Below are 24994 nucleotides of genomic sequence, written 5' to 3'. Positions count from 1 at the left end.
CCTAATAGTTTTTAAAAAATAAGAGACTGAAATGAAATTTTCAAATAAATTGGGCAAAAAATTATGCAATTGAGATTTAATTTGGATTAAAAAACTTAATTGTTCTGAAAAAAATTCAAAAACTAAATTATTTTTAAAAAAAATCTCATTATTAAAACCCATATTGAAACATGAGAGTATAAAAAATAAAATGGTTATAGTAAAGAAATTACACGCTTTATAGTTTCTTACTAAATAGGTTGTCCACGCATTACCGCAAGCTACTTTTAAAAATACGCACTGCTTTTAATTGTAAGACAATTGAAAGAAAAAAAAACATTTTTTAAGCATGCAATCAAAAGCTGAGAACATTAAAAGATATATAATTGAACTTTTAAGCAATAAATAATTAACATGCAAAAAACTTGCTTAAACTATCTCAAACTTCATATAAAAAATCAAATTGTAAAATGTAAAGGGATATCAATCTAACATAAATATTGTTTGAGCAATTCAAAACAAAAGGTGACACGATGAATGTCATAACCCAATTCTGGTTTATTTTCTAAAAATCAAAATTGTCATAACCCAATTCTGGTTTATTTTCTAAAAATAAAAAAAAATTCAAAATAAAAACAAAAAATAATAATAATAAATGTTGACGATGTGGAGAAAGTAAACCGGAGAATCAAACTGTAATTTTAGAGAAAATTAAAGGTCTAATTGTACCCTCATTATGCTTAAAAATAGAGAAAAAAAATACAAATTCAATGTCAAATTAAATGATTATTGGATGAATTTGCATAAGAATTAAGTTCAGGACATAATTAATTTTTTAATAAGTCAATTTGATTTAATCATGGGTTAAAATTGAATTTTAATTATGTTTAAGAATTAATTTGGGTCCAATTGAAGGATTTAATTAAGTGCAATGACTTAATTATACTTTAAATTGGTCAAATTAATTTTATTTGGGGTTTAATTGGTAAAAAATTAAGTTTAGTAGCCTAATTTTGGCTTAATTGAGAAGATTGGAATTTCAAGAGATCAAATTTAATTTTTACCAAGTTAATTGATTGAAATTAAGGGCTAAATTGCTAGAAAATTAAAATTTTGAGGTCAATTAGGGGTTAAATTGATAAAACCTGGGGTGAAATTGAAGAAATTAAAAGTTTAATGGTCAATTAGGAGTTAAATCGAAAAAATCTAAGACTATGGACCATCTTGCAAAAGGCATGTAAATACAGTTGAAGTTGAAGTTTCATAGGGGACTAATTGCATTAAATCAAAAGTTTATGGTCAATTAAGGGTTTAATTGAAAGAAATTGAAAGCTAGATGACTAAAGTGAAATTCATTTTAAATCCCTAATTCAAACCCAAAACAACGCCGTTTTGAGTTTAAAAAAGAAGGACCAGACAATGCGTCATCTGATGACTGTTTATTGTCTTTTTCTTTTACTCGGTAAAAACTGGTCTAGTCACCTCATTTGCAAATGCATTTAATGTACCTAACATCCATCAAATATACCAAACCTTGCACGAAACTAATCATCAGACATTCCTCTACGTTTAGATATGGTCATTACCGATTCACTGGCAAATAAACAGATGTGGCACCATCCCAAAAAGGCCACCTTAGACAACCTGTAGGTGTAGATACCAAACCTTGCACGAAACTAATCATCATACATCCCTCTACGTTTAGATATGGTCATTATCGATTCACTGGCAAATAAACAGACGTGGCACCATCCCAAAAAGGCCACCTCAGACAGCCTGCAAAAGTTTATGGTCAATTAAGGGTTTAATTGAAAGAAATTGAAAGCTAGATGACTAAAGTGAAATTCATTTTAAATCCCTAATTCAAACCCAAAACAACGCCGTTTTGAGTTTAAAAAAGAAGGACCAGACAATGCGTCATCTGATGACTGTTTATTGTCTTTTTCTTTTACTCGGTAAAAACTGGTCTAGTCACCTCATTTGCAAATGCATTTAATGTACCTAACATCCATCAAATATACCAAACCTTGCACGAAACTAATCATCAGACATTCCTCTACGTTTAGATATGGTCATTACCGATTCACTGGCAAATAAACAGATGTGGCACCATCCCAAAAAGGCCACCTTAGACAACCTGTAGGTGTAGATTTGACAGTACATCATGCCTACTTTGAACCAACGGTTGGAATTCTTCCAAACAAAATTAAAGGTTGAATTTTTTTGTAGTGTAGACAATATTGCCTTTTTCCACCACCTATAAATAGAGACGAATTTGATGGCCTAAGAAAGGAGTAAATTGGGTAAAAAAATCTCAAAAAATCAGCTTATTCCCCTGTTTTTCTTCTAGCCAATGTTTTTCTCTTCTCTCTCTCTCCCCGCTGCTTCTTTAGCTCTTGAAGATCCACATAAACATTTCTCCTCCACCAACAAACGACTTCTCAACCTCCTCACAAACCCAAATCCTCATTGGGGATTTGCGCAACCACTGCGAGGTCTTTTCTCTCCCCTCTGCAGATTTTCTTCTTCTGTTTCTTCTTCTTTGTTCCTCTGCCACAAGTAGCCACCACCACCCTCATCACTGGCCCGAGGTCTTTTCTCTCCCCTCTGCAGATTTTCTTCTTCTGTTTCTTCTTCTTTGTTCCTCTGCCACAAGTAGCCACCACCACGTCTGTAATAAGCCACTGTGAATGTCTCTCTCCTCTGTAAAAAGTTTCTTCTTGTTGTTGTAACCAACCCTGACCATCATTTATCGCAGCGACACCTCCTGAACCATCATCCGGATTTCTTCATCGCTGTCCCAACCTCCTACTCTAGGTAAGCTTCCCTTATGCCCGCGTTTTTTCCCCTTCCCTTGCTTCACCTTCATCTCCCCGCAGTTCCACTATTCTTGTGTGAATATCCACGGTTCCAGTGGATATTAGGTAGGCCAATTCCTAACATGACCTAAATTTCTGGGTCGGGTTTGGCCCAACCCAAAAAAATCAAAAGAAAAGATCCTTTAAAAAAATTATGATTTTCAAAAATATTTTTCTACAAATTTTTCATAATATCAGGTTGTATATTTATATTGAAAATATAAATTTGATATTAAAATACCTATTTTTCTTCGAAATACTTCAAAACATTTTAAAAAAAAATCTCAAAAACTTTTAAATTAATTTCCTTTTTCAAAAAAAAAAGTTGTTTTTATTCATATGGCCAAGTCTTAAAATTTTTCTAAGCATATTTTTTAAAAAAACAAAAATTGTATCTTTTTCATGTTTAAAAAAATAAAAAATGAATATTGTATCCAGTTTATGATTATTCATTAGGATTTGACCAACATGTCAAAAATATTTTTTCAATCTTTTTTTAGGATCCAGATATAAACTTTAATATTTGTGGGGGTGTAAATTACAAGATAAAGTACACCCTCAAGTATTAAAGATACAAGGTGTAAAAATACAGTGGTAAAATTTAGATTTTAGAACAATTAGAATTTAACCCAATAAGGTAAAAACTTTCTTATGAAGAGAGATTTTACTTGAACCTTAGAAAAAACCAACGAATAGAAACCCGACTTAAAAAAAAAAAGAGTCAAACAACAATGTAGTTTACTTTAAGTAGGGTGCATTGAGGGTGATATGTTTTTCCCTTACACAACCAATCCCTCATTCAGACTCTCGCAGACCACAGGTTCTTCGTAACCATAATGCTAGGTGGCGACCCCTAAACATTAATAATAATTTTATGATTAAATCCAAAAACCTTTTCCAACACATAACACCTTATATATGAGGCACAACAAAAAGCTTTTGTCATCGCCAGACGACGTCGCATTGGCTTGCACCCCGCGACAATGAACAAAAAGAGTATGTAAACCTAACTTTTGAGCAAGAAGTGAAGTCTCAACAAATGTTAACAAGTATAGAGTAACAAATGCTTGTCAACTCTTTGTTACCGTAAGGACTTGGATAACTTAGTTAAGTATTTGCAAAAAACATTTATATGTTTATCTATGTGTCTGGACCTAATGTATAAAATGAGTATGATATATACCTCAAACACATGTCTTATAAGGTAAATTTTTCCCTTAAGAAAAAGCAATCTAAAAGCATATAAAGCCTTTAAACTTTCTTGGGTAAACATTGACCAAATAATTTCCTTTATCAAATTCTATATATATATATATATATAACTCCTAAATGTAAATAAAAAATCATCAACAACAAACCAAAATGCAATTGAGAAAACCAAACAAAAAATAAAGATCAATATATCTTATATTGCAACACGTGTAATTTACTTAGTCATGTTTAAAAAATTCCTTTATCAAAATAAATTTGTAATAGAAAAACACATAAAATTTGTAATAGAAACCAACATACACTTAAAATTTACTGAACAATAATTATATATAAAAAACAATGCAAGGCTGCATATAACACATAAAATTATATTAAAAAAATCTTATAAAAAATCAAGATTAAAAAAACAATTTAATCTATATAAAATTTTAAAAAAATCATGGATGAATCATACATGCCTAAACATAAACAAAACGTTTATTTGAAATAATATACACAAACAATGGATTATTTAAAAAAAACTAAAAAATTAAAAAAATAAAGAAAACCAAGCCAAACATTTGTGGGCCACGTTACTTGGATATGGCATGTCACATATATTCCATAGGCCTGACAAGTGTGCTAGATTCACATTGCTTAGGTCTTGACTGTTCTACTAAGTCCACGCACTTTGATCTTGGTTGACTTCTAAGTTCACGAACATTGGCAATCAAAACATAAAACAATTGAAAACCTGATAGATAAGGTAAAAAACAAAGAAAAAAAAGGCATATCAATGTAGTTGCCATAAAATCCAAAATAGTTGCCTAATCCTATAATAATACTAGGTGCATTGAGGGTGATACGTTTTCCCCTTACACAACCAGTTTCTCACCCAAACTCTCGCAGACCATAGGTTCTTCGTGACCATAATACTAGATGATGACTCCTAAATATTAATCATAATTTTATGATTAAATCCAAAAACTTTTTCCAACACACAACACCTTATATAGGAGGCACGACAAAAAGCTTTTGTCATCACCAGACGACGTCGCGTCGGCTCGCACCCCGCGATAATGAACAAAATAATTTACTTAGTCATGTTTAAAAAATTCCTCTATTAAAAAATTTACTGAGGCCTGACAAGTATGCTAGATTCATGTTGCTTAGGTCTTGACTGTCCTATTAAGTCCACACACTTAGTAGGATGTTTGGTCTAGTAAATATGTGAAGTCCATCTTACGTGGACTTGGTTAACTTCTAAGTCCACGAACATTGGCAATCAAAACATAAAACAATTGAAAACCTGATATATAAGGTAAAAAACAAAGAAAAAAAGGCATATCAATGTAGTTGCCATAAAATCCAAAATAATTGCCTAATCCTATAATAAAAACCTACATTCCATTCACAAAAACCAACCTCCAAGTTTTTCAAAAAATCAAATGAACTAAACAAAAGCCAAAAAACATAACATAAAATGGAAACGTATAGGAAATTAACTTGGTTAATACAAAGATCCTTGACTAACCAAGAACTGCAACAACTACCAAAGCCTAAGCACACCCTAATACCAAACTGCAAAACAGATAAATATTAGAAATAACACCAAACCAAGTAATGCAACAAAAAATAAAAATGCGTAGGAAATCGACCTAATCAGTATAAAGACCGTTAACTAACCAAGAACTGCAATAACTACTAGAGCCCACGCACACCCCAACGCTAAAATTGCAAAATAGATAAACATTAGAAATGGCATCAGCAGCCTTTGAGAACCTAGCTTGAACACGAAGATTCTAACATTCTAAAATTCCAAACCATAGAGAATGAAACAAGACCAAACCCTTGGAAAATACTCTAAGAAACAAAACAATTGTTATTAGCAAAACTGTATAAAGTCCATCTAACTCTTTAAGAAAGATAATACAAACCGCTCACAACTTATTACAAGAACCAATTAATTCCTTCTTAATAAACACACTGTTCCAATTTATAATAAAAACACTTACAGTTTATAATATATGAGCTCTTTTAGTAATTTTTTTTGTAATAATTCCCCTCCTTTTGTATTTGTATTCACACTTTTATGCTGCATTTTACTTTCTTTTTCCCTCTCCCTCCCACCCTTATTATTGTTGTTTTTATTGTTTTCCCCTTCCATTTTTTTTCCCTTTTCAAATCATTACTTGTTTTTTTTTCCAAGATAGCTCGTTAATTTTTTTTTACTAATATCTAATAATAACTTAGTTTTTTTTGAATTCAAGGAAACCCCACCCTTCCAGAAAGTGCACTTTATGGGTTTAGGTAAGTGAGTAAAATCTTAGTTGTCCCATGCTCTTACAAGAAATATACGCCCTGACTTGAACTCGAGACCTGTTGTACAGATCTCAAACCTTTTACCATCATGCCACGCTCTTTGAGACTAATAATAATAATTTAGTGCTTACTCATATATATACTTACTACTTGCTAAAAAGTTTAAACATGCTATCTTATTTTTTAATAAAATATATATCTTTTATGTCAATTGAAATTAATTTTATTATCACATTCTATATTAATACACATTCAAAAAATTTAATAAAGAAAATTAATATCATAAACCATATTCCAAAACAGATAAAAAAAACTGTTAAATGAGAAATCTTGAAGTATTTATCATAATAGACATGTTTTAGGTTATCAACCACCATACCTAGTGGTATTTATAATAAAATACATTGTTTTAAGTTATCAACCAGATCCAAACCAAACTCCATATTGAAAAAAAGAAGCCTCGCCAGTTAAATGGAAATTTGTTTTTGTTTTTCTTAAATGGTAAAACCAACAACCACTAACATAATTTTTAAGAACCATTTTGTTTGATTTGGAAAATTTTAACAATGGTTAAATGGAAATTTGTTTTTGTTTTTCTTGAATGGTAAAACCAACAACCACTGACATAATTTTTAAGAACCATTTCGTCATTAGTTTTTCTTATGTTTTACAAGATAAATTAAAAAATAAATAAACTTTTTTGTTTGTATTTTCATTTTGTTTCAGAATAAAAAGTGGAAAACGAAAGTGATATCAAATTATAGTTTTAATTTATTGTTGTACCTTCTATGAAACGATGGTTTTGCATGCAACTAGAATGACCACTTCTTCCCTTCTCCAAAACGAAAGTGATATCAAATTATAGGTTTTGCATGCAACTAGAATGACCACTTCTTCCCCCCCCTTTTTTTTTAATAATAGTAATAAAATAATAATAAAAGTTAACACAGGGTAGCGCGTAAACTACACGTGTATATATAAACTACTACAAATAAAATAATGGCCTTTTGTTTTCATATCGCACTGAGCACGCTATAAATCAACATGAAGGAAGGAAAACAGTAGGGAAAAAAAAAAAAAAAAGGGCTGGTCGCTACAGCTACTTGGGTTCAACTTTTGCTGAGAGGGTGTAGCCACCACTATAATCAAAGGCATTGTTATTATTAATAGTGTCGCCAACATCCACCTTATTCTTGGCAGCTACAACATCATGATTGTAAGGATGTCTAAGGGGACCACCGCCTCTTGAAGCTCCAAAGTCTGTTGCTGAAGAAGATGCTGATGTTGTTGAGTTTGTGTTCACCCCATCATTTTGCAATATCATTTCTATTGCCTTCACCACCTCACTCATTGTTGGACGCTCTGTTGCTGACTCTTCAACACACTGCATTGTCAATTCCAAAAATCTCCCAAATCCTACCAGATTCCCTCCCATGTTTCTAAGGCCTGGATCCATTATTTCTTTCAATCCATAGTGCTCTTCATCATTCCTGTCCATTGCCATTCTTACTTCCCGCACAATGTACTTCCCTTTCTCTATAGGTTGCTTAGCTGCTATCAGCTCAAGCATGACCACCCCAAAGCTGTACACATCGCTCTTCTCTGTTAATTGTTGTGTCATGTAATATTCAGGATCCAGATAACCCTGCATCCAAATTTATAATTAACACAATATATGTGACCATTAAGATTTGATATATATGGCATGCAATGCCCATATTGATCAAGATACTGAGAACAAAAGCAAGCAAATGCTGACCAGGGTTCCTTTAACCTGGGTTGAAACATGTCCTTTCGAGCTGTCTGATACCAGCTTTGACAGGCCAAAGTCAGCGACCTTTGCTGTTAAATTTTCATCCAACAGAATGTTGGTGGACTTGACATCTCTGTGGATTATAGGAGGATTTGCAAGCTCGTGTAAGTAAGCTAATCCTCTAGCCGACCCAAGAGCAATGCGAAGTCTCCTTCTCCAGTCAAGATAAATGCCAGACTTCCCTATAATCAACCCACTTCACGTATCAGCATATGCATACTGATTAAAAGGAAAATTCCCCTGGGGATCTTTGTACATGTCCGTTAGTGGGCTAGAAAAAATTAAACTGCAAATTACTAAATGTCTTAGCATGCATTGTTCTCGATGCTTACTTGCATAGCTGAATTAGAGTGAGCATATATACCTGACAAGCATTCCCGCAGTGTTCCATTAGGCATATATTCATAAACTAGCATCTGTTCTCCTTGTTCAAAACAAAAACCCACAAGACCAACAAGGTTTTTGTGATGAACTCGTGATAGCAACTCAATTTCAGTCTTGAACTCGAGCCCACCCTGCATTGATCCTTGCTGAGCTCTTTTGATTGCCACTACTTGACCATCGGAAAGCATTCCTCTATACACCTGGATACAAGAGGGTGCATATTTAATAATATAAGAGATGACTAAGCAGCAACTATTCCTCAACTTCTCTGATTATTATAAATCATGACCAAAATTAATCTTGGAGATCGATATACCTTGCCATAGCCTCCAGAACCTATCTCATTGCTTTCTGTAAAGTTGTAAGTGCACCTTTTTAGTTCTTCATATGAGAACCATCTTGCTCCCTTTAACTGAGGTACCCCGCCACTATCTTTGCCACTTGGAGCCCAAGAAGCTGGAAACACACAAGGTTTTATGTATAATCCTAAGTTTCTTTCATGCTGCATTTAACCAGCATCTCAACGATTCATTTGCTTGCAAGAATATTAAAGATGTTATGTATTGATTACCAAATGGTTTACTCAATCCAATGGCTTTTTCTGCACGTTTCTTCTGACGAATGGCATATATCCCTACTCCAACAAGGCTCATAACCAGTAAGCCACAGCCAATCCCTATCCCAACAACAACACCAGTGCTCATAGAACTTCCTCTGGAAGCATCTGAAACATATTTTTTGTTTTTCTAGTCAATTATCGATTCCAAGTATGATAAGACAGAAACTGCATGCATGAATAAAAAGATGAATTAAGTTACCTGGAAAAGGATAAGGCGAGGCAATAAAATAGTAGGGTCCAAAATCTTTGGGAGGCTTGTAGGTTTGGTTGGTCAAGTCAAATCCAATACTTTGAATTTCAGACCTATTAAAATATTTGTCAGTGGGTGGAAAAAGCGCGACCTGCACCTGAAGGTAGTCGTCAACGTTAAAAAAAGGGTTCTGAAGAAAAACTGAACCAGGAGTTAGGCCCAGTTTGCCCCAAAGAGACATTTCTAGTGAGTGAAACATATTCACATTGGACAATTCCCGGAAGGAGGGTGCTCTGAAGTACAGGGTCCCTTCATATGGATAGGCACATTCGCAACTCTGAGGGCTCAGCTTCTGTTCAGGGGGACACATTTTACTGCCACAATTAGCTAGGCTAGTGGAATAAGGCTTTGTAGACTGCTGTTGGAGCTGACAGTAATTGGTATCCGAGAGAGCAGTGCACACCGGGTTTCCTACAAGTCTGATTGCATGACAATGAAAATTTAAGATTGATGGTGAGTGGTTGAAAGAATAAATTTTTCCACGCAAATAAATGCAATTTCTAGAAACTTTCTCACATTAATGTGTTTGTGTAATCAGCCGTCAGTGTTACAGAGGAAATCTGATTGTTCTGAAGATCAACAAGTTGAAGCTGTGTACTAATGCTGTCACCCATGTTGAAGGAGCCATTGAGTGCATTATTTCTCAATAACCTTCAAAATTTAAAGAAACGAATGATCAATTTTGCATGTTCTAAAATTGTTTTGAGGAGCTCAATTGGAATTTGGTCAAAACTTACACTTGCTGTATCTGGGGAAAACTGAACACTTTTGATGGCAAAGTCCCTTGAAGAGATCCATGTTCTATAACTCTGCAGCATATCAATCATGGATTTTTGAAATGAGACTACGGACCTATAACATTTCCAGATATATAGTACATTTCTGATGTGCTGGAGACTTACAAGGTGGTGAGAGACGGTAAGGTTGAGAACCAATCAGGAGCTTCTGAAGAATAGAAAGAATTGTTACTAAGATCCCTGCAAAAGTAAATCATAGATCAGGATTCATTAACATGGAAAAAGAACAAGTTAGAAGAACCGAAGGGAACCTCCTTTTGATTGACTTACACATAATTTAGGGCGTCCATTTTTGTTAAATTTGGTAAGGGGCCTATCAGCTTATTGTGTGCAAGATTCCTGAAAGAAACATTTTAGGAAGGAAAAGGTTGATAAGCTCATTTAAGTTTAACAGACTGAAACCACCGCCTTGTTAAACTGTGAGAGTAAGAGTACCCACAATTCATTGAGGCTCGAGAGGTTGTTCAAATTTTTTGGGACCTTGCCAGATAAAGCATTTCTATCAAGTCGACTGCAGCAAACAATATGAATCAGAGTCCTAATTGAGCTCGCAGAGAGGACAATACTTTAAGAAGGGAAGATAAAACTGGGACAGTTTTTACTCACAGAACCTCGAGAGTCTGAACTAGGCCTAATGTGGAAGGAATATTTCCTTCAAGTTGGTTCCCATCGAACAATCTGTCATTAAAGAATCACAAGCAATTAGAAGGGAAGAACTGGGGTAATGAGAGATTAAAAAATTGGTCTGATTAACAACTTACACGTGTATCAGCACCATATCAGAGCTGAAAAGTTCAGGTGGAATGGAACCTGAAAGCTGGTTTTTATTGAAATGGCTGCAAACTCAAAAAATTAGTTATTCTTTGTGCAATACCCATTTAATTAATTGCACTGCTGGGCACATTTAAATACAATATGTTTAATCATCTTTTGTATTGGAGGTGTTTCAGAAATATATACTTACAAGTGCTTAGCATTTAGTAGTAGGTCCAAGCCTGGGGTGGTGTTTTTGGAGATTGGGATAGGTCCTGTCAATTGATTGTCTGCAAGGTCCAGCCAGTAGAGTTTGGAGAGTTTACCTAGAGAAGGAGGGATTCCACCAGAGAAGTTGTTTGAGTTGAGAGCCCTGTGACGAAGGGTAGTACTGTTGAATATAGGGAAGGAGATACATATAGTGCCCCTGTTAATTCATGCTCTCATAATTGTTACTGGTTTAACAACTCTTACAAGAAGGATAGCTCCGCAAGATTGCCCAGCTCATCTGGAATACTACCGCTGAAGCCACAACCAGCAAGGATTCTGAGGAGGTGTAGGAAAGACACATAAATAAAAGACACATAAGCCGGCCCACCAAGTAGAAGATTGGGTATGTATTTCATCTTACAGGATGTTCAATTTTAGCAGATCTCCTAACCGAGGAGTGAGGGATCCTGTGAGGTTTGTGTTAAATGATAGGTCCCTGCAATAAAATAACCTCAAAGCTTGAATATTGAGATTTAAAATTGATTGTTGCATGCACCGGACCCTTTTGTGGAAATGTGTGCTTAATTATTAGCAATCTTGCTAACGTAGAAGTACGATTTGAATTGCTTGTAATAAACTTGTTCCAGTCAAGATAGATAATTAAGAAACTCACAAGGATCTCAATTCGGTGAGTCCTCCAATATCACCGCTTAGCTTCCCTTTGAGGTTCATGGTTGATAACCCCCTGAAATGTATAAAATGCTTAGTGATGAACAAAATGATCTTGCTCTAGATGGATTATTAGAGTGGAGACGATGAACGAATAATAATAAGTTACTGATCATAATCACGAGGAGGGAATCCAGTACTGACAATGCAGTGATCCTTGAATTGGAGCACGTGACTCCTTCCCAGGGTGCTCCGCATGGATCAGGAGACTGCCCCCAACTTGGTGGTGTATTTTGCCATTGCCTCTTGAGGGATTGGAGTGCTGCAGCTGCACCCCCACACAGAAACCATTGTTAGAATTATGAACTAGCGGGTGTAGGAAATGAGACAAATACAATAGAGCAATAGTACTCCTGTCTAGCCACAACTTCTGAAAACTGTCAGAAAAATAAATGAGTTTAAAAGAAGTTAATAAATAATAGCAATATCGAAGAAATAAATGAAGGAGATGGAGAAAGGAAGCAAAGCAGTTGAATTACCATCACTAGGGTCCGTGTCAGAGAAAATGAGATGAATTCCTGAAGTAAAGAAAGTAAGAAAGAGGAGCAACCGGGCAGTGCCTCCGCCCAGTCCCATGGCAGCTACAATATTGAATTAATGTCGGGCTACTAAACTTCCAACATCAGCCACGTACAAAAACAAGTCTAAAATTGGAGCCGGGCTGGTCTCAAATGCTGCGCTGAGGACGATAGAACAAGGAACGAGTGTGGATTCTGCTGCTCTGTCATATCAACAAGAGAGAACAAAAAAGAAAAAAGTCCCCTCTCCTATGGTGCTTTCTTTTAATTGATTTTGTCTTGTCTTAGAAGCCACTCTATGGCCTAACCATTCCCACTAACATGCGTACTGGCAAATTTAAGTAGCTATAATGATATTTGATAATGTCATCTTCTCCATCACTTGAGAAGGTCTCTGCTGCATGTCTCTTTTATAATCATTATAAAAACAAATTTAATTTTGACGTTTTGCCGTCTCGTCCGCCCTTCCACCAGCTTGGATTATTATTATTTTGCTACTAAGATAATACATGTACGTAGGCATGGCGCATCTTTATGAACGGCCCAATGTTGGATATTTTCCTACTTCCTTGAGTCTATTGTAAGAATGCCCATTATTATTATTATTATTATTATTATTATTGCTAACAAACACACTATAATATGTTCTACAGATGTCCATTCCATCAAAATATGTGCCATAACTTTATCAAAACACTTAAAGACTAGCATTAGTACAAGTTCTAATTTAGACAGTTGGGTATTAGGTGGTTAGGGCATTATTATGCACTCCAAAATCTTAAGAAACACGACAGGCCACGTACAGACAAACTCCCATTAACTAGGCAGCAATTTGATCCGCAGCCCTTGGAGCATTTCCAATCTAAAATGGTATTTTGAAAAGCTAAATTGATAAAATATCATTTTAAATAGTATAAATATAACTTATCTTATTATATCTATTCCAATGAAAAAAAGCCATTTGAAGAGTCATTTATATTGGAGTGAAAAAAATAAGTGTTTTATTATTTTTTAATATTGTTTAATATTATTTTTTTCCACGTGTCTACATTTAATTGTTCTATTTTTTTAGTGGTCCCACTTTGTTGGTTTTGGCTCTTTAAAGAGATATGTAAAAATAGCATTTATGGGAGAGAAAAGGCATTTTAGCATTTTGTTTGGCTTCTCCATTGGAGTATACAAAACAAACAAAGAAAAAGTCAAAATATTAATTTTTTATTTTTGACTATTTATTTGGCTTATCCACTGGAGATGCTCTTACAAACTACAAGTCATTCCCCTTTGAGTTGGTTTTCTACAATTAGATTGATATTTCCGTTCCATCCACATGAGATGGTTTTCCTCAGACCCTTAAACCAAAATCCATTTTTATATATGCCATCTCATAAAACCTGAAATGAGATTGTCAGAGGAAAGAGTTCCTGGTTAGTATATGCAGTTGTAACAATCACTTGTGTATAGTTTACTTGTAAAATAAGGTATATGTTTTTGACAACTGCTTAGTTCACTTAAAAAGCACTCATACTTCGGTAACCATTCATTAGAAAACAACTAGAAAAGTTAACATGAGATTTTTACGTAATCTCAATTCCCATCAGTTTACGGCAGATATGAAACCTATCCTTCGGCGTACTGATTCTGATTTCACTTGAACCTCCGAGTTGTTCTCCCTTATCTTCATCTCCACTTTGTTTAGGAAATATGACCATCAATTGCTGACTAAAAACCCGTGCCTTTGCTCTTGTTCTGTTTTCATCCTTATTTGGGAATTCGTTTTACCCTTTCATTTTTATCTCCCTCCTAATTCAATTTTTACCCCCCACGAGAAAAAGGACAAACGTATTAAAAAAAAAAGGTTTTTTTATGGCAAAGCAAGCAGCAGTAGGTTCACAGTTGCATGGAATTTAGATATAGCAGGTAAAAAACTAAACTAGGTACACAGTAAAAAACTAAACCGGTGACCTACTCTTTTCAGGAACTGCATTAACATCTACCGGTGACCTACTCTTTTCAGGAACTGCTGATATGGGACAATAAAGTCTACATGCGGTCCAAAGTACCGCGCAAATATCAAGCCCAGATGGTTTGTGCTGTCCACAGCTGCAGGGTCATCCAAGGATAGCTGAATGCTTGCAAGCTTGACCAGTTCATATCCAATGACAATGTGATCAGGACCATACAGTGTTTGGAGTATCTACCATTTAATCAAAAACATGGAAATGTCAGTCAGATTTCATTTCTAAGAAAATATATCAGGTAGCAAGTGATATGACAACCAATAACACACCTCAATTGATTTCTAGAAACAAATAAATTGCAATGACACTAAAGAATTGAAATGCAGTTTAAAGGACAATGAATTAGTTCAGAATTGGAAAAGAAAGCTGTCATATGAAGCATCCCGGGTCCTGATTGCTGTCTCTGTCCTAACATTTTGCGCAACTCAAGTGAGAAAATTATTTTTCTTTTGAGACCACAGGACGTTTCCTGATGCGACTGGTCTAAGATATGCACATCTAAAACGTTTATAACGGATGTTACAATTTGACTAATGCAGTTCATTGTTCACATATGCCTAAACTGGTTCTCGTTCGTTAGAAATCAAGATGTGGAAATTTGAAAAATAATTCTGTTGACAACATTTATGAAACTGAAAGCATAGCAATCTCAATTAGTTTACCTTGATTGATTCTTTACAGTGTTCCCTAGCAGATTGGAAGTCTCTAACCAAACAAAATGCTTGTGCAAGATTGTCCTCAGCCTGCACAGGATGAACATTGAAATAAAGGATGGTAATACATCTTGCGCTGGCTACATGAAATGCAGATATAGTACTGCTCTCAAGTGTTAGTTTCACATTAACTGCAGATATAGTACTGTTCTCAAGTGTTAGTTTCACATTAACGTAGTATCTGCACAATTAAATTTATATCTATTTACAATGGCGAATCTATAGATTAAATATCTGCTCAGAAAAAAGTACACAATCATGGATCAAGTTGTGCCCTGGAAAACAAATGTAGAGAAAAGATAAACTAAAAAGAGTCGCACTAAAGTGAAATAACAATGCATAAAGTTGCGCCAAGAAGTAGAGAACTGGAACTTACCTCTGCAACACTCTTGTTATATGCATGCAAGGTTGATCTCAAAATACCAAGGGCCCTTGAAGCATCTAAAAGGGTGGTTCCTGTGATATCTTTTGAAATGATTGCTTCCTGCAACCTGTCAACAAGTGAATAATTGAATATCTATATATTTCTGCAAATATTTGAAGAGCATGTTCCTTGTAGGATATAGTTAAAAATGATTCAAAGAAAAGGCTAGGCTGAAATAAAAATGTACCTCTTGATATAACTCCAAGCTTTGTTGATGGCTTCATGCGAAGCATCCAGATCACGATGCGAGCCACAATGCAAACAAAATCCGGGATGAATATGAAGGGAGCTATTGTTAAACTTGAGAGCAAGGCCTGCCACATCGTTTAAATCTACAATATTGAGCTTTTGACCCTATCAAGAAAAGAAAATTTGGTCACAAAACAGGAAGAAGTACATGATTTTTAATGTATTGCAGTCTAGGAACAGCTATTATTCATAAATTATAAGATTGGATATGAGCACATTCTGACAGCCACATAAAGTTGTGCCAACTTCATGTTGCTGGCAATTGTTTGTTATCCTTTTGGTGTTCTTCAAAGTAAGAAGCTGTGTGTGGTTAACACAATTCACTTCTGAGCATTTGTGCCCCTTAAAGACCAGTGCAACTGTTGAACATTTAATCCAACAGTCTGTGATACACCTGATGCTATCCCTGGATTTTATGAAGAAGAAAAAGGCATACCTGCAAGTGAGAATCAAATTTCTGTTTTTCAGGAGCTCTAGGAAAGTTATTAAGTTTGTGTGTTTCTCCGTTTATGATGGTGCTCTCCAGGACTACACCGGCACAGTTATGATTAACACAGCAAAAGGCATTAAGAACGAGGTCAGATAGGTTTAATTGTGAACAACCACGGCACTGGCATCGAAATGAGTACTTATCTGCCAGATACCTAAGGCGGTCTTCACAGTCTGATTGCCCAACCTGCAAAACACAACTGCACATTCACCTTTTGAAATGCCAATTACTTCACCAGCTCAAGTGTTTCAAAAACACAAACTGTTGCAGAAAATTATGGCAGTAGGAGGTAAAGAAAAATGTCTGGTAGTTGCACACAGGTATGTGTACAGGATTGGTGCCTCCAACATGTGAGCATTGGACATCTAGATTTTTTATGTTATCTAAACAAGCATGTAAACTATTGAGAGTCAAGAACATTCATATTCTTGTATCAAAAACAACAGCGAGTGAAGGAAATGTGTCGGTGCTGAAAAAGGTTGATACCTGAGGACCATAGGACAACTCCAGGGGACAACCTGTTGACACATTCTCTGTTGTTCGTATAAACAGAGTACGTGAAAGAAAATATGCATGAATGTTTGGCAAGCAAGAATGGTTGAACAAACTGGCAGCTTTATATATAGCTTGACCCACTGGAACCTATAAGATTGGTAATCATGTCAATGGACAATGGGACCTTTCTCTCTACCAAAAGATAATGTTAAAGCTTGGTAAGCATAAGAAAGAGTTGTAGCATAGCCATTAACCTGTTCCAAACTACTAGTTAAAGCATCTCCAACAGAGGTAAGCTTTCTGAACTGATCTGGTGGGTCATCAACAGATTTCATTCGGACAATTGCCATAGCGTTCACCCTGATTTGAGATATAAGGATGATAGTCTGCATTCATTTAATGAAATAAGATCGATGGAGGTATTGACAGTTGAAACTACTGTATTCAAACAAAAAATGGAACCTTAAAACAAATGGCTTTTATTTAATGAAATAAGATTGATAGAGATGTCAATAGTTGTAACTATGTAAATAGAAAATGACCAATCATGTTCAGAACAATAAGGATGTTGATTTGAAACCAGCATAACTAGAACATGTAAATCTAGTCATAGAGACTGTAAGGCATGACACATAGATAGAACAAGTTACTATCATTTCACCAGTTAATTGCAAACTGTTTAGCAGGTACATTAATTCTTTTTTTCTTCTGAAAAAAATTTAAAAAGGAGAGCTCACACACTGAACTATTAAATTTCCAACAAGTATTAAAAGCTCCACATGAACAAATTTGATGCTCATAACAATACAGGGTTGTTTAAATTAACCATCACAAACTTGGCAAAGCTAATAATGAGAGGTATTGATATTTAGAAAAATAAAAAAAATTAAAGAGGTTGCATGGGTACAACCCACATACACGAGAAGCAATTGATGGGTTTAAAAGAAAGGACAAACAGAAAATACAAAGAAGAGTTACAAGACTTAATTGCTAACTACTTTCGATGCCTTTCCACAACTCCATCTGATAAGAGCCTCTCACAAAGTCCTAACCAACCTTACCTGTCTCCAATGCTCTCAGCCAGCCTCAAAAACCGAAGACCATTCTCCTAATATAACATAAACAAAAGTATCCAGCTCTTAAACTGCCTACCTGCCTTAATAGAAGAACATTCAACTTATGAACCATCAATTCAACCCCTGCCTTCCAAAGAGATTGCATCTTGTCAAATCTCACAGAGATGAAGTACAGATTGTTGAAAAAGAAATCAGAAATGGTATCAAGGGAAACTGAGCTTGGTAAGATCCTTCTAGGTAAATGAAGAGTTTTTCAATTCACTAGCCTTCTTTGATACTATCTACCAAACATTTATATGCTTACAAGGCACTAAAGGAGGAACAATGGAAAATAATGGTTATGAACAAACTTCCTTGCATGCTAGAATCATGGTGAAATCTTCACTCAAGCACCAGCCCCAAAGGAAACAGTTACCTGTACCAACACAGACCTTTAAGACTCATAATTGCGCAAGCTAACCCACCAAAATGAGAGTCATAGGTCAAAAATAAAGGGCACCACTGAAAGGTTCTTTATATTTGCCAAATCCACAAAGGTAAATTTCAAATCAACGCACTGATCCATAACCAAAACAACAATGAAAAGCTAAACTGGATTCTTCATCAATTTTCATGATGTCATACATGCCCCCATGAACCAAGATTGAAATAAAATAGCTGATATGGACCCCATCCACATTCCCCTTCATTAAAGCCAATTCACCAAAGACATGCAAATATATGTATCATAGATAAGTTGAGGGGAGAGTAACTGTTCAACATTTTGAATTAGATTTAAAATAAGTTACAGCCAGAGGCGCCTCATCATCTGACTGACTGTAGCGATTGTAAAAGAGTGATAGAGAGAAAAGAACCACCTGTGATAAAGAGACTCCATTAATTGGAAGTTCAAAGCCGAAAGAATGCTGCAGACAGCATAACAAAACAATTGCGTATACATGTAGCTCCAATTTGCTTTCTGGAGTAATTTGTGTATAGCTGTGAGAGAGACCCTACTGAACCATAAGGTGGTGAGTAAAATCCTCAATTTAAAAAAAAAACTTGTGGTTGATGCAATATAGCAAATATGCATGAGATGTACCAGATCACAAAGAGCATTAGACTTGGTAGAACATCTTTGCGAGGTAGATTTCACTAGAATTCGACCAGCCAGAACTATATCAGATGGCAATATGGCAGGCCAGTTTACACCTAGACATTCATGTTTGTGTTCAGGAAAGCACTCAATTGGATTGGAATCACTGCATACAGCGAACTTATACTCTCCATGGCTATGGGAGTGACTTTCATTTGTTCCAATTTTGTCCTGAAAATTACTGAATGGTTCTCCTCCAGCTTGTACCTGGCAATGTTCGGAGCAGTAAAGTGGTATTGTACATGACGTACAGGGGACTGTATCTGCTCGTAGTTGATTCAAGCAGTAATGACAGTGTGTTTCCCGGCAACTCTTCAATATGATCTGTAGATCAAAGGGCAGACTGTAATTAATATTCCTCATTAGAGAAATGCAGGTGCATGAAATGGTGACAAGAGGGTACTATAAAACACAATTTTATACTAACATCTCAAGCCTGCATTTAAACACGCTCATTTCATGAACATTTGTCTTTACTAGTGAAAATTCTATACCATTGAGTATAGCTGATTTAACTGCTCTTATAGATTAAACATTAATTGTATTTTTATGATAACATGAAAACACTCATGAGTGCTTCTCCATGTATCCATCCTGTCCTAATTTTCAGAGTACATCTTTCTCAATATCTTTTTTTAAGAATAATAAAATGAAAACATATCCAATACATATAATAAGTGGAAACGAGTAAGATATATTAACCCAAAATTGTTCATAACAAAAAGGGCATATCAATCTATACCAATGCATAAGGTTCTTCCTTGTGAACCAAGGATGCTTGGGCAATGTCACATTGTGAAGCCATGCCCCTTCCCTTATCTGGTGTTGAAACTTGTGAGAGTTTTAATTGGTGTGGTTCATCTGTGACAAAAGTTAATTTAGACTTCATTTTGAATTTACATCTTGAAAAAGATATATAGATAAAGACCAAGAGTTCATGCTAGAACCATGATAAAATAGCAACATTCCATTCTGAGCCACTCCATAAGCCAGTATGCTTTTGAGTGCAACGAGCAAGAAAAACATGACTGTAGCTTGAACAGTAATATAGTGCATCATGTATACAAAACAAACGATCAACAGGGATTAAACATTTTGAAACTATTCATGTGGGTCCAAGCTCCACAGTTGATTATTGGATGGCCAATTTGTTTTAGAGAGAAAGTTGAACTCAAAATGTACATCCCATAGTTATTTTCCCAGATAAAAATAACTCCTATAATTTTCTTGAACTAATTACATTACTGTTTTAACTAAAAGCAATAACATTTAGAATTTTTGACCTAATTTGAGAGAAAAACTATTCACACTCTTGTTAACTTTTGACAAGGTATCATAATTACCCAGTATTGAAAGTTAGTATGTCATGACTTGTTCATTCATATACATATAGCAGGTTAAATTTATATTTTTGCATAGCATGACCTGCATTGAAAAGAATATATATATATATATATATAATTAGAAAGATGTATATCAGTTATTAACCATAAAGTTTTCTTAAGCTCATTATCTCAACCTTACAAACCTCATTCCAGACTAGTTGGACTTGTTGCAGTTTTCTTGCATAAATCATGCTAATTTGTTAGGATAGATACTTCCTAAAGGTGCAATTATATAATAAGGCTTTGAAAGAGGCCTTTAAATCATCACTTTGCACAAAAAATTATTTGCATGCTATTAAGATAGTCTGCAGTTTTCATAAAGTACCCAATTGAAGGTGAGTAGATGTCTTATCATACATCTATTATTTCAGGAAATTTTATTCTATACAAAACTAACCACAACAGCAGAACAAAATCGTGCTATTATAAATTATTTGGTGCATTTAATGGAGAGGAATGGAAGGATTTTTAATAATTATTTGACATCATGGTTGTCGGATAGTATAGTCTTCTTGGCTTCTCTGTCGTGTTGTGCTCCATGGGCTTTTGGAGGTACTTCTTTAACAGATAGGCAGATGGATTGGAGTTACTACGGTTGTGATTTACTTTAAGATTTTTTTTTTTGTTTCCATCATTATTTTTTCTTTTTATTCTAAAAAGATTTCTCCAAGGAAAATCAATGAAACATGCTTATTAAATATAAAATTTCCAAAATAGAAAAAAAGGGCCTTATTTAGCTTTCATCGAATAATAAAGAAAATGGACAAAAATATTTTGTGAACCAAACAAGGCACTTAATTTTTTTTCTAATGGAAAATTTGGAAAATAACTTTATGATGTTTTTCAATTTTCTAGACAAATTGAAAAAAAATAGAGAACACATATTTCCAAGAAACCAGTTTTCATTTTCAATTAGTAAATGTACTTTCTTTAATTTTCTATTTCCTATAAAATCTTCACAAGTAAACCAACCTAAATTAGTTTTATCTAGATTGAGGTTTCAGTTTGAAACTTGGGAAAATGTCTTATTCTTCTTCGTGTTATTCCTTGCTATCTTTCCAATAAAATTCATTTATATTATTATCTAAAACAGTAGATTAAAGATGAAACTGGTGTTTATGAGTTGCTGAAATGCATTTAAATACCATGTTGGGATAATGAAATTCTAGAAGTACTGTATGCAAATTCAAGAAGGGAATGAGAGCATCAGGCTCATAAACAAAACTGGAACCTGATATATGATTTAGAGAAATAGAGGTCCCAAAGTGTGAATGTCTACCATTCATGCAAAGCCGTGGAATAATTTTGTATTTTGCACAAAATGTGCAGATTGGAAAGCAATGAATAAAATATTAATTCATGTACCATCCTTTGAAAAATGCCTACTCCCAATCAAACAAATTATTCACACTGCAACTCAAGCAGTTTCTTTTCCTTACATGAGTAAGTATATCCTTATATATGCACCACTTGGACATTGTTGACCAGATGGAATTGGATTGTTAAACTTCTAAGACATCCTGAAACAACTTTCTTAAGAAAATGCATCTGCATAACAATTTAAGATATGGATTTCCTAAAAGCTTTATATACATCCATCCAAGTAGGAGAAATTAGTGGAGAGAGAAACAAAGAGCAAAAACAAACCTTTGAAATCAGCCAGGGAGTCTCATTGATTAAACAAGGAAGATAAAATGCCTGAATCCACTAAGAAAATACTCCCTAGTCCAGAATTGAGTGTCCCAAAGAAGAACGCACAATTTTCAAGGAAGCCATTAAAAAAATAATTTGTTTTATCAATAATTTATCTTTCCATCTCTATCTCTAATTATGTTTTTCCACTTTCATCTCAATTTTTGTTGTAAGTAAATTTAGATAATGATAAAGGGTAAAGAAGTAAAGTGAGGTATTTATTATAATTTGACTTTTGATATGGACATTTAAATTAGGAGTGCCAAAAAAGGAAAGTATAACATAACAATCCCTGCATGCAATGCCATGTGATACAAACAAGAAGCTACGTAAAACAAATTATTAATCAATACTCTATCTAAACCCTCAACTATATTGAATGCATTTTAAGGAGAGGGCTTCATTGAAACTTCTATTATAAAGAAAAAAGAGAGAAGGAAAGCCTCATATGCTCTGGATAGAGGAGTCTATCATTCTTGAGGTCATTAAACTGAAGACATTGCCTAAATTATACAAGAATTCAGTTTGGAACACAAAAACATGGGATGCATAACATCATACCAAGCACAGATTACATGATAGAAATATATGGCTAGTTGAAATGCTTAAACAGTCTTACCAAAATGTCCAAAGCAGTTATCATTCTCCTGAACTGCCATCTTGCTTGTGCTTTTCTGTCTTTCTAGGATTATGTTTAATTCAGTTTCTATGTGCCTCTTTCCATCCAATGACAACTCCAAACTTTTAGCATTGTTGAAGTCATTGACAGCATCTTTAAAATTTCCTAAATCAACATTGGCTTTGCCCCTCCTATACCATGCCTGCAGGAAAGAAGCCAAATTCAGAGATGGTGAATACTAGCATCCAGCTCATAACATTCACAATAGAAAGTCCTCTTAAACCATGTGGATAGATATAAGGATTGGAACTGCAAACGTAATGAGCCAGGACCACAATTAGGAGGGAAGCACATAGTCATTTCGAAGACTAACATTCTACACATGGAAGAGGGGTTTTTAACATAAAATCAACAGACAATCTCATCCAAAGTGCTCACTGCCCCAAGGTTGAAGACAACAAACAAACCCAAAACCCAAACATAAACAAAGAACTAAAGCTTTGGACAACAGAAACCCCAAAAAAGTAAGAGAAATAGAAGAGCAACCAAACTTTCATCAATTAATTAAATAAGTTCACAAAACTCATGATAGCCCTAAAACAAACCTAAAGTTAATCCTTGCACGCAATTTGATCTTCCAAAGAAAGCGTTAACCTTAAAGAAGAAATAGGTAATGATACAGTATAACATGAACAGAAAAGACCTTCGATGATGCAATGCGCCCAATATTTTTATTGTTAGCAGATAGTGAGTCACAATAACTGTCATAAATATGAAGAAATCAAAATATATTGAGGCAAATTAGCCGGGCCTAAGTCTAAATCACCAGCATGGTGATCAAACTTGTTGATTTTGGCTGCCCATGACTAATAATATGGAACAAAATTGAGACATATAGTCATGAAATGGAATCTAAGTTATTTAATAATCTCTAGCAGGCAGTTTCTCTCAAGGAAATTTTTTTAGCTAAATTAGAACCCCTTAAACTTGTAGAATCAAATGTTATGCTAAATAATTAATAGATCCAAACAGAGTGATCCAGTAAGTATTGCATATGTTGCATATTCACCTTCGCATATGTTGGGGAAATTTGAATGGCGCGCTTGCAATCCCGTAGAGACTCGGTAAGAAAACCTATTTTCTAAACAAACATACAAACAAAATAAACTTTAACATGAATGAATCAGTTGAGTAAATATAACAAGTAGGGAATAGTTAGTAGCAGTTTTAGATTTAGATATTAAAAAAATGAAAACAGCTTGTTATTTTACTGCACTGACATGAAATAAAGAAGCTCGGTTGAGAAATAAGGTGGCAACCAGATTTTTGTCCATATCAACAGCATCCATTGGAGCAACACGGAGTGCCTGGGAATAGGATTCCAAAGCAGAGGCGTACTCTGCTGTTAAATAAGATTCATTTCCTTTTTGCTTCAATTCCAAAGCGACTTTCTTGTTCTTTCCACAGAGACTATTATTTGAATCCGCCAAATCATCAATCATCTACGAACAACAAAATTAAATTACATTTATTTTATAACGGAATTAATTGAAGAAGATAAAAATTAATTAAGTGCGAAGTAAAAAAGCGAATTGATTTGTTAGTTACTTGTTGAAACTGGGGCAAGTTAAGGAGACAGTGAAGTAGAGTAGAAGACGTGGACGCAAGATCTTCATGACTGCTTTCTCCCACCATCCGCTTTATACTCTCCGGAACTAAACATTTCAACTTCTCCATCCTTTCACTTTTCTATTTCTACTCAGCTCTACAAAACTTCTCCTCTTCTTTCCTCATTTTCTGATTCACCAAATGGGGGCATGGCGACCCTAATGCCAACCATTGGCCCAGGATTGAGCGAAACCCCTTTTCTTTTTAGTTATCTCTATACCATAAACCCCTTCAAAAGTTCTTCATCCTCTTTCTAGAAAAAACAAACCATCTATTTTCAATTCCGTTCTAATTAAAATTACATTAAAATAATATTTGTTTATTCAACATTAACATATAAAAACAATTTAAAACTATAAAAAAAATTCACTAAATATAAAGGTTTTTTTTTCAATTTTTTTAAAATATTTTAAAATAAAAAAATATGATAAAAAATTTAAGATTTTTGAATTAAAGTTTTGACTTAAGGGGTTTTAATGGTTAAAGTTAAGAATTTAAAGTTTTGGGTTTTAGGGTTTGAGTTCGAGATGAGATATAGAAATTAGAGTTTAATTAGGGTGATTTTAGGGTTTGAGTTCAAGATATAGAAATTAGAGTTTAATTAGGG

The 24994-nt window shown here is 34.5% G+C and overlaps 2 protein-coding genes across 5 annotated transcripts; both read right to left on the bottom strand.

Moving 5' to 3' along the window:
- Positions 1–7304: 7304 nt before the first annotated feature.
- LOC105117118 (probable leucine-rich repeat receptor-like protein kinase At5g49770) lies at positions 7305–12767 on the bottom strand. 3 transcript variants are annotated; one of them, XM_011014670.1, is made up of 19 exons: positions 12385–12767; positions 12050–12173; positions 11850–11921; positions 11598–11672; positions 11441–11512; positions 11178–11357; positions 10975–11049; positions 10820–10891; positions 10653–10724; positions 10484–10552; positions 10319–10393; positions 10154–10225; positions 9933–10067; positions 9366–9835; positions 9119–9271; positions 8864–9003; positions 8528–8747; positions 8125–8345; positions 7305–7995 (listed from the first exon to the last, which is right to left on the bottom strand). In XM_011014670.1, exons 1-19 carry the CDS (start codon positions 12479–12481, stop codon positions 7450–7452), a joined length of 2940 nt encoding a protein of 979 aa, XP_011012972.1. In that variant the 5' UTR covers positions 12482–12767; the 3' UTR covers positions 7305–7449. The 3 variants fall into 3 exon arrangements, with proteins under 3 accessions (XP_011012972.1, XP_011012970.1, XP_011012973.1); XM_011014668.1 differs by having other exon boundaries at positions 8110–8345; positions 12385–12765; XM_011014671.1 differs by having other exon boundaries at positions 8110–8345; positions 11178–11339; positions 12385–12762.
- Positions 12768–14268: 1501 nt separating this feature from the next.
- TPR9 (Tetratricopeptide repeat (TPR)-like superfamily protein) lies at positions 14269–24645 on the bottom strand. Of its 2 annotated transcripts, XM_011014666.1 has the most exons (15): positions 24328–24645; positions 24000–24221; positions 23789–23860; positions 22720–22921; positions 19766–19884; positions 18970–19347; positions 18746–18880; positions 17067–17198; positions 16804–16959; positions 16264–16503; positions 15766–15932; positions 15531–15645; positions 15104–15184; positions 14407–14617; positions 14269–14368 (listed from the first exon to the last, which is right to left on the bottom strand). In XM_011014666.1, exons 1-14 carry the CDS (start codon positions 24454–24456, stop codon positions 14414–14416), a joined length of 2352 nt encoding a protein of 783 aa, XP_011012968.1. In that variant the 5' UTR covers positions 24457–24645; the 3' UTR covers positions 14269–14368; positions 14407–14413. The 2 variants fall into 2 exon arrangements, with proteins under 2 accessions (XP_011012968.1, XP_011012969.1); XM_011014667.1 differs by lacking the exon at positions 16804–16959.
- Between the last annotated feature and the right edge of the window lie 349 nt (positions 24646–24994).

Source organism: Populus euphratica, unplaced genomic scaffold (genome assembly GCF_000495115.2).
Source record: "Populus euphratica unplaced genomic scaffold, PopEup_1.0 scaffold1187.1, whole genome shotgun sequence".
NCBI lineage: Eukaryota > Viridiplantae > Streptophyta > Magnoliopsida > Malpighiales > Salicaceae > Populus > Populus euphratica.
The sequence above is the reverse complement of the archived record's forward strand: the minus strand, read 5'-3'. Positions and strand labels throughout refer to the sequence as shown.

Coding starts and splice junctions, on each gene's coding strand:
- LOC105117118 (XM_011014668.1), bottom strand. CDS start 12,481: ATGGGACTGGGCGGAGGCACTGCCCGGTTGCTCCTCTTTCTTACTTTC. Junction 11,673..11,849: donor CTCACCGAATTGAGATCCTT/GTGAGTTTCTTA, acceptor ATTTTATTGCAG/GGACCTATCATTTAACACAA. Junction 9,836..9,932: donor GATTACACAAACACATTAAT/GTGAGAAAGTTT, acceptor TCATGCAATCAG/ACTTGTAGGAAACCCGGTGT.
- TPR9 (XM_011014666.1), bottom strand. CDS start 24,456: ATGGAGAAGTTGAAATGTTTAGTTCCGGAGAGTATAAAGCGGATGGTG. Junction 23,861..23,999: donor ACCGAGCTTCTTTATTTCAT/GTCAGTGCAGTA, acceptor ATGTTTGTTTAG/AAAATAGGTTTTCTTACCGA. Junction 19,348..19,765: donor AGGAAGAACCTTATGCATTG/GTATAGATTGAT, acceptor TTTGATCTACAG/ATCATATTGAAGAGTTGCCG.